The sequence below is a fragment of the Syngnathus scovelli genome, chromosome 13, assembly GCF_024217435.2.
Source record: "Syngnathus scovelli strain Florida chromosome 13, RoL_Ssco_1.2, whole genome shotgun sequence".
In the NCBI taxonomy this organism is placed as follows: Eukaryota; Metazoa; Chordata; class Actinopteri; order Syngnathiformes; family Syngnathidae; genus Syngnathus; species Syngnathus scovelli.
In genome coordinates, this window is record NC_090859.1 from 13,624,359 (window position 1) to 13,632,808 (window position 8,450).

General features: G+C 49.0%; 1 protein-coding gene and 1 long non-coding RNA gene across 3 annotated transcripts in view; both read right to left on the bottom strand.

The window, feature by feature from the left end:
• LOC125979433 (uncharacterized) overlaps positions 1-320 on the bottom strand; it is a 55,147-nt gene extending 54,827 nt beyond the window's left edge. Inside the window, exon 1 of the long non-coding RNA XR_011087971.1 lies at positions 187-320. This is a non-coding gene — a long non-coding RNA (uncharacterized lncRNA). The remainder of the gene's footprint in view (positions 1-186) is intronic.
• Positions 321-532: 212 nt separating this feature from the next.
• Positions 533-8,215, bottom strand: tsc1b (TSC complex subunit 1b). Of its 2 annotated transcripts, none has more exons than XM_049737639.2 (22): positions 7,963-8,215; positions 6,474-6,693; positions 6,296-6,399; positions 6,078-6,230; positions 5,870-6,014; positions 5,607-5,761; positions 5,459-5,532; positions 5,216-5,394; positions 5,030-5,148; positions 4,796-4,961; positions 4,610-4,731; positions 4,460-4,547; positions 4,288-4,395; positions 3,539-4,172; positions 3,427-3,470; positions 3,192-3,358; positions 2,919-3,101; positions 2,736-2,846; positions 2,540-2,662; positions 2,259-2,461; positions 2,017-2,178; positions 533-1,934 (listed from the first exon to the last, which is right to left on the bottom strand). In XM_049737639.2, the coding sequence occupies exons 2-22, from the start codon at positions 6,580-6,582 to the stop codon at positions 1,310-1,312; spliced, it is 3,774 nt and encodes a 1,257-aa protein (XP_049593596.1). In that variant the 5' UTR covers positions 6,583-6,693; positions 7,963-8,215; the 3' UTR covers positions 533-1,309. The 2 variants fall into 2 exon arrangements, with proteins under 2 accessions (XP_049593596.1, XP_049593597.1); XM_049737640.2 differs by having other exon boundaries at positions 533-1,931; positions 7,963-8,213.
• Between the last annotated feature and the right edge of the window lie 235 nt (positions 8,216-8,450).

Below are 8,450 nucleotides of genomic sequence, written 5' to 3' on the forward strand. Positions count from 1 at the left end.
ACAACCGTTAACATGGGAGGAGGACAGTGAAATCAAAATGCCACTGGAAATTTCCTCTCGAAAAACAAATGGTCTGGTGTCTTCCATATAAATGATTTTTGACATTTTAGAGAATCTGCATTGTATATAATCCTTCCGCATTTTTTGTAAACACAGAGGAACGTCAAGTGGTGTAAACGAACGTACTGTCACGGTTGAATCCTTGTCAGAAATGTCAACAAAACCTTGTAAAGCCGGTTAAACATTGTCTTATTTACCAGTTGGGTGACCTATAAACCAGTATTTGCGAGTTTTGGGGCTTCAAATCTCACCTCTGGCCTTCGTGAGGAATTTGTTTGTTCTCCTCAAACACTTCCAAAACTTGCCCCAAATGTCATTATGACAAATTGTGGCTACCCGCCAATACTAGTGCCCTGTGATTGGCTGGACGTTTGGTCTCCAGCCAATGGATGGATGTCTTACTAAAATATTTTTTAATTTGTTTATATGGCAGAAGAGTGTAGCAAGTGCATCTAATGGACAAAACACAATATTGTAGTGCAAAACATTAAAGACGACCTTTATTGTTCACAGTTAAACACAAGCCGCTGCTTTTCCTGTTTTTTGCCATGTCACCCATTGGAGAGTCCTGCTTTCTTCAGTTTGTGCAGATTGTACCTTCTGTTTTAGGCTGCTGTATAGACTACGGTTGGCAATTAAAGTGGATTGTTGAACATGCTAATGATAGCGCGGCAGAAGAACGTGACAGCAGATCCTGGTGGACAACAGGATTGAGAAAGAAGACAAAAAGTTATTTGTGCAGCGGTTTGGTGCCAAAGTGAGAGGGGAGGAACAGAATGCGCATTTTGTCACACTAAATATGAAGAATATGATGGAGCAATGCTAAGCTTACCAAGCTGTTTATTGTGTCATCTCTAATCAAATTTGTTTGATCATCCGTGATGAATGGATAAATAAAAGAGTAAAAACAGGTCCCAATGTGCTGCTGTTTGTTAAAAAAAGGCATAAATAGTCATTCGTTTCATACACTTTGCAAATTTTCGGTTCCCATTTTGCTTATGTTTTCTCAAAGCATCATCGTCACGACCGAGTTCACCAATCTCTGGTGCCGATGTATAGTTTTGTCCGCTAGTCTTGAGGATGAATTGATTTAAGAAAACAAAAAAGTACGGGGGGTATCCTGTTGTCCACTCAGAGGAATGGAGCAAATAATACTGACTTTCAAAGAGTTGCTGACGAATTACTTTGACCCATTTGTAAATCCTTTAAAACTTTAGCTTTGGACTTGCCGGCGGCTATGTCGCGTTTCCTAACTGTGCTCATGATGCGTTTCGTTGTAGTCCATGATCTTAAGCTGTTGCTGCCGGGGCCGCCCGGTCCCCAAGGAGCCCCGCCCTATCTTCCTACGAGGGCTTTCATGACCGGGGACCTGCTGTTTGGACTCCGAGGAAGTCTTGGCAGGTCGAGCAGGAGGAGCGGCCGGGCTCGGGGTCGCAGTCGGGGCGGGCGCGAGGCTGAGGCGGGCGCCGGGACCCGGCGGCTCTGCGCACGGCTCAGCCTTCGACGGCTGCTCGTCCTCTTCCTCCTCCTCGCCGCATTGACTCTCGCTTTTGTTACGAAAGAGCTCGCGCGACCTTATGCCGATGTAGCTCTTGTCACTGGGGTAGGAGCCCACGGTGAGGGGGGCGTCGGATGGCGTCAGCATTGCCAGCGGGTTGGTGCGGGGGCAAGACAGGGGGCGGTCGGCCATTAGAGACGGGCCGCACTCCTTGCTGCCGTTGACCGAGTTGGCGGTGCTCTTGGAAGATTTGCTCGCCTTGAGATGCCCTGCTAATAAAGTGCTGCCGTTGTCGCAGTGGGAGTCTCGTGCTGGTCGACCGTCCATCTCCTCATTGGTGCGAGTTTTACTTGGTCCATCGGGCACCAGGATGCTGCTGAGGAGGACGAGGGATTTTAAATCATCTAAATAATTTATATTAAAATGAATTATGCATATATATAGCCACACTGACAAACCTGGAATCGGCAGGCGCGTGTCGGTCAGCTTTCAGCCCCGGCGGCAAGCTAGCTGGAACTTCCATCTCGACTTTGCTGTACAGTTGCAGGATTTCGGTCTGCAGCAGTTGGGCGATTCTCTTCTGAGCCTGGTACCTGCTGTCGGAGGCCTGCAGCTCTGCCCTGGTATGGAAAAAAAAAAAAAATCACAAGATGTGAACTAAAAGAAAGTAGAAGTAGAAGTTACCTCTGTGCAAACTCACTTTGCTTGACATTTGACATCCTCAAGAAACTTCTTCTGTTCAGCAATGAGGTGTTCCTTCTTGGAGAGTAGCGTCTCCAGCTCAGCGGCTCTCTGATGCGCTGCCTCCAGTTTCTGGCCCTGGACCAGCAGGTTCTGTCTCAGAGTCTCCACCTCCTTCCTGTGGGACACTTGCAGCATCTGGGCCTCGTGGCTGCTGGGTCGCTGCACATGGTAGGAATTAGCGATCAATGCCATGTGAGTATTTTTTTCATCGTTTCTGAAGCCATCTTTGCAGCATACCTTGGTATTAGCGGCGCCTGCAAACTTCAGTTCCTGCATGGACAGTTTGTGTGCCTCCCCAAGGAGCAGCAGCTGTTTGTTCAGGAAGCTCATTTGCTGCTGGGTGCCCTCACTGTTGCGTAACTGAAGGATGCATGACCCCCCCAAAAAAAACATTAACATTAAATTGCCATTTCTCAAAGCCTACAATGTTTACCTTGATGGTCATCTGTTTGAGCAGGTGCCCAGTGTGACAGACTTTGTTATTCGCTCCCTGAAGCTCCGCCTCTAATTCGCCCATCCTTTTCTGACACTCTTGTAACTTGCTCTGCAAATATAAAAAAAATAATCCTAAAGATCATCAGACCAAAATCTGAATCACAACAACGTCATGATGTACCTGCAGCTCCTGGTTCTTGGTGTAGTAGTCATCCCGCCCTTGCTGAAGCTGTCGGATCTGACTGTGCAAACGGGTCACCACCGTCTCGCGGTCGTCCCACAACTGCCTGTAGCGCTGCTGCTCCACCTGGAGACTCTCCCTCAGGGACGTGATGTCCACACTCTGCAGGTTCAGCTGGTCCTTCTGCAGAGATCCGTGCAAACGTAGCTAAATACTAAAAGGACACGTTTCATTTATTTCCCAAACCGGACGATGTGACAGGTGAGCACCCACCATGGCATTATTCTGCTCTTCCAGCGCGGTGGCGTTGATGATGCGTCGCAGGAGGCGCCTGTTGCGGACGGCGTGCTGTTCTCGCTTGTAGCGCTCGTAAAGCAGCTGGTTGTGCAGCAGGAGCAGCTGGCTCCGCAGCGTGTGGAGCTCGTCAGATGGAGCCGACCCTGAGGAGAGCGGCGGAAACTCATTTTGTCATTCATTGTTCGAGTGAGTGAGTGCGAGAGTGATTTACCTCCAAAGTGCGTCCAGTCAGCTGACTTACTTGGCAAAGGTAAGCTGGAGGAGAAAGCAAAGTTTGTCTCTTCATCTCTATACAAATCCCTCAAACCAAAACAAAGTCTGACCTCTTGAGGACTTTATCGTGGGTGTCGCTCCCCTGCTGAACAAGGCGATCCAGCACCTCCAGTGGTGAAGCGGTCATAAGCCCCTCCTCCTCGCCGTCTTCCAGCCCCTCTTCCCGTCTCGAGAGCCTCTCCAGCGCCGCTTTGTGGACGGCCTCCGATGTCTTCTGATGGATGTAAAGCGAGGCCGCCCTGGGCAGAGCTAGGTCGAAGAACACCTCGTACGGCACCGGCGCCGGGGTCTTGCCGCAGGGGCTTGGCGAGAACATCGCAAACTTTCCCGCTTCATCTTCTGGGGCCGAGGGGCTTCGGTGGAGGTGGTGATCGATAGGGGTGAAACCTGACAGGAAGGGCCAGGACTGATTGAGGCCGCCGGTTGAACTCCGGCTGTCACCCCCTCCCTGTTCGCTTCCAACGTCACTGGCGCTGGTGTTATTCTCCGCTTTGTCCGGCGTAGACACCGCGTGGCGTAGGTCCAGGATGGCCCCGCCCACTTGGCTGTTGGTGACGATCTTGTCTTGCGTCTGACAGCCGGTCAGAGTCTCGGTGGTGCGGTAGAAAGGGGAGTCGAATCCCCTCAAGCCTGAAAGCTCCTGCTTGTCCTCTGTGATCTTGAGCAGCTCCTCAGTGATAGCCGCTACGAAAGAGAAGAGTGAGGAAAAAGTAGGATTAGGCGCCAAACATCTGCTGCGACACATTCGGGGTTTGTGATCCTCCAAAAAAACAAAAAGCACAAATAATTGCACTCTCACCCTCCTCTTTTTCTTTTTCCGTTCTCAACTGAAGCTCCAACTCTTGTTTCTTCATGAAAACCGACAGCTCGGTCAACGTCATGGACACGCTCGCGGCGTCCGCGGCATCTAATCGAATGCATCGATCATTAATAAACTTGGCAGCGTGCGAGTTTGCTGCACGGGAACGCACCTCTGTTGGTCGCGCCGCTTTTCTCAGAGTCTTTCACGGGTTCCTGTCTCACCAGTATTGGTTTCCCACCGTCGCCATGTCTGCGTTCCTGAAAGGTCACACATGGTTTTGAATACCGTATGGTCAAGTCTATTTCTGTATATGGCTTACTTTTCTGGGTGGACTGGAGTGGACCGTGTTGGCCGGTAGGGAGATGATGGGAAAGTCATCTGACAGGGTGGGGGGCGGTGATGAAGTGGCTGGAGTACTGGAGGCAGATGTTCCTTTCCCTCCTGATCACAAAACAAAACAATCAGGAAAATAGTTTTCTTTTAAAATCAAACTCGGAGAAGTCACCGGAAGTGCAGTGGAAGCGGCTGGGAAGGTGTGAGGCACTGTGGGAGAGCTCCAAGTTGGGCGACATGCCCCTGGATGAAGGGGGCGTGGCCATTCCACACAAAGAGGAGGGGCTCCACAGTGGGTCCTTCCCGCCATTGGAGGCGTTAGCTTCACAGGTGGAGTTCTGTTGGGGGAAAAAAATGTGGCAACAGCCCCCAGGTTGGCATCCCTAAAAAAAAAAAAAGTTCTTACCTGCCGTTTGGTGGTCTGTGGGCTACGATTGTTGGACTGTGTCCCTGAGAGGGGGGGCAAAGACAGGGGCGGAGGCAGCGGCTGCCGCGGAGTGGAGAACGGAGTGGATGAAGAGCTTCCTGTTGTCGACAAGACAAAGCGTTCATAAAATCTTTTTCAAATTTGTCATCAGGATTTTGAACAAACCATAGCTGCTGTAGAGGTCCGTGTAAGGGCTGGAAGTGCAGTCTTGTGGTCGCAGATGGACTTGAGGGTAGAAGTTCTCAGGCATGGTGGCATATCCTTCCTCACAGGAGGCCTCCTTCGGGTCCAGAGACACTTTGGCACATTCAATGACGATATCGTGGATTTCATACTTTTTCCACCTGAAGCAAAAAATTAAAAATCAGGATTCCGTAGCAAAGAGAGGGACATGCCTGGGAAACCTACCTGGTGGGGTCAAGCTCATGATCCTTGGTTCCTGTCACCAGTTCAGGGTGGATTCGGACGTGTTCAAGCATTGGCTGAGTAAAAAGCAATTTTGATTCATGTCCCAAAAAAAAAAAAAATTCTAAATAAATGTGTGGTTGTGGCTCACCTTGACCACTTCTTCAAATGTTTCCATGTTTTCCTTCATGCTATAGTGCGAGCGCAGGTAGGACACAAAGTTGCAAGGGTACATGCCGTACAGACGATGGAAGAGCGAATAGACGCTGGCGTGGAGGTGGATCAAGTAAACCTCTGAAATGTGACCTGAATGAAAAAAATAATAATCATGAACAACGTGGCAAGCAGAACCCGTCCAGATTGAAATCTTAAAGCAGAACAAAACAGCCGCAGGAAACTGAATGCATCTCTCACCGGGATTTTTGAGGTTCCAGGATGCCAAGCGGCCAAAAATATCAAAGTACTCCCACAGGTGTTGTTTTCCCGCTTGAGGAATCATGGGAAGAAGCGTGATCAGCACCAGCACACCAGTTATCAGCACCACCACATCCGTATCAGTCTGCCAAAGGGAATCAGATTTTTTAAAAAATCTGCTCTGACTTCCACGCTGAGAAAAGTCTACCTTTAGGCATTTGAGCAGCGAGAGCAGAAGAGGGTATCGGGCAATCTTATGGATCCAGGACGGCTGCTTGCGGATGACGTGGCCGAGCATGGTGAGGGTGGGCAGCCGACACGCCTGTTTGGTCATGCACTCGTTCATCTTGTCCAGAAGGTGCTGCGAGGGCCAAGTAGGAAGCGGTCAAATGAAGTTGCGCGGATGAATATTCAACGTTTTGTCACCTTGTCGTGCGGCTCTCGGACTGCGCAGAGGATATGCATGGCCTCTGGGGAGTTTGTTTCTAAAAAGTAGTCCACCAGCCCGTTAAGCAGCACAGACCCTCGTTCTGCAAATGGAAGACACATTTTCACACACACACATACAAGCAGATCGATTTAAAAAATAAATAACCGATGATACCGGTGCTGAGTTGTTCATTAATAAGGCCTCTGATCTCTTCTAGCTGGTGGAGGTCGGAGGTCTCCAAGAGCGGGAGGAGGTCCCCCGTGCTCGGCTGCTCCCTCGCCATGGTGGCAGTGTTCTTGGTGGAAGCAGAGTCCTTCTAACGTCCTTCCTCTTCCTTCCTTCCTGCCTGGAGGACTCTCTTGGGGCCACCCACCAATTCAGTCTCCAGGCACCGCTGGATCATGAAGGAAAATTAGTCAAAAGAGGATTCGGGTTGTAGACAAGCAGGCGTGCTTTCCTTCCCAAAATGTATTTACGTCAAACAAGCAGGTGTACAACGTATGAAAGGAAGGAAATGACTGTCATGGTCACTTTGAGGTGTGTAAGCAAGCAACCAGCAGAAACAGGTCAGTAAAACCAACAACAGACGCCCTCGCTGTGATCTCGGACAGCCTGGGAATGCTCGGGAATACACAAAAGGTCCTTTATGCGCCACCGGCGCTTCCAGATTACATTTGGCCCCGTGCGAGCTGTAAGCAACAACCTCCCGAACAAACATCTCATAAGGAGCACTGCTTTTTTTGCTATGACTTTTAATAAAATAAGTATATCCAAATGTAGCTTGCTACAAGACAGTGCGGTTATGTGGTATCTCACTTTGAACACAAGAGGGCACTGTGTAAAAGGGGTACAAACAATAGGTAGCAGACAAGGACAAAATAAATTAAGACGAGCTGACAACAGGAGAGTTTTATGTCATTGTATCACCTCAAGATGATTTAGTCGTTGACAAGAATGAGCACCGGTTTATTTTCAAAAGACTGTGATAATCCGAATATATTTCACCATGTATAAACACTCATAGTTTCATCTCTCGTTTGGATTGAGGAACACCTGTCACGAGGACACCTAAAATATCCCAGCAATGACGCAAGGCGAAAAATGCAACATCGGACTGAGGTCCAGCAAACAACAAGAGACTTAAAAATATTGACGTTCATCTTGAGAGCAATGCATAAGGCTCGTCTGCATGTTTTTCTTATGTCCCAAATCGTGTACGCGTGTGTGCACTGACCACTGTCTGCTCCTGCTCCTGCTGCTGCTGCTCCTGCTGCTTGGCGTAAACAACTCGCAGAGAACAATGGCCAGGGTTGGGTTTACTTCATCCGATTATCCAAATATGTAGCTACCGTTACACCGCAAAGCGGTCACCGCCTCAAACCCAACACCGCACGGGGGGAAAGTTCCACGAAATGCTTGAATGAGCAACCTCTGGAGAAAATCCATCATCGCGGCTCTTTACAAAAACAAGTCGGTCTCACCGCCAAGCGCTAACGTTAGCTGGCAGCAGCGTCCCGGACTCGTTCGGAATTTAATGTTGCCTGTCAGACATAGTAAATGATTGGAAAGCGAGCCGCGCAATCACCCGTTCATAACGCAATGTGAATGCGTTATGATTCTTTTTGGAAAATGAATCTGAATGAGAATAATCGATGCTGTTTACCTGTTAGAGTAGCTTCACTCCACAGGGCGCCGCCATCTTGAACACTTCACAGCCCATCCCACAACAATCGGCTTCCGCTGAAAGGCTGTACGCAAACTAATCCCACAAGTTAGCGCCCTGAAATCTCCTCCGCTAAAACTGCCTAACTCATTCTCTATGAATCACTATGAATTAAATAGCTGACTGTGGTAAACAATAGTCAAGGTGATTTTAATCTGGGCTCTATAAGAGTGTTCACTGTTTTGCTGGCGCGTGATTGTTTGTCCCATCGGCTCGTTTGGCGGATGTCTGAAGTTTGTGTGATGCGGTTTCGCGTGACCCACATGTTGACCGCGCACGCGCAGACACTTCATTGATGACGTCGTTCGGTGAAGAATTTGCCTTAACAAACTTACATCAAATAAATTAATCATGTGAATATTTTGAATTTATATGCAGTGGTGGGAAGAAACAAAGCACAAACACGGTACTCTGTGACTTTAGACTAT

What these genes read in the sequence shown, in the direction of transcription:
- tsc1b (XM_049737639.2), bottom strand. Translation starts at nt 6,582, where the DNA reads ATGGCGAGGGAGCAGCCGAGCACGGGGGACCTCCTCCCGCTCTTGGAG. An exon ending in CAGGCGCCGCTAATACCAAG is followed by an intron (nt 2,462 to 2,539) that starts GTATGCTGCAAA and finishes TACCATGTGCAG; the next exon opens with CGACCCAGCAGCCACGAGGC. An exon ending in GATGTCAAATGTCAAGCAAA is followed by an intron (nt 2,179 to 2,258) that starts GTGAGTTTGCAC and finishes TTTCCATACCAG; the next exon opens with GGCAGAGCTGCAGGCCTCCG.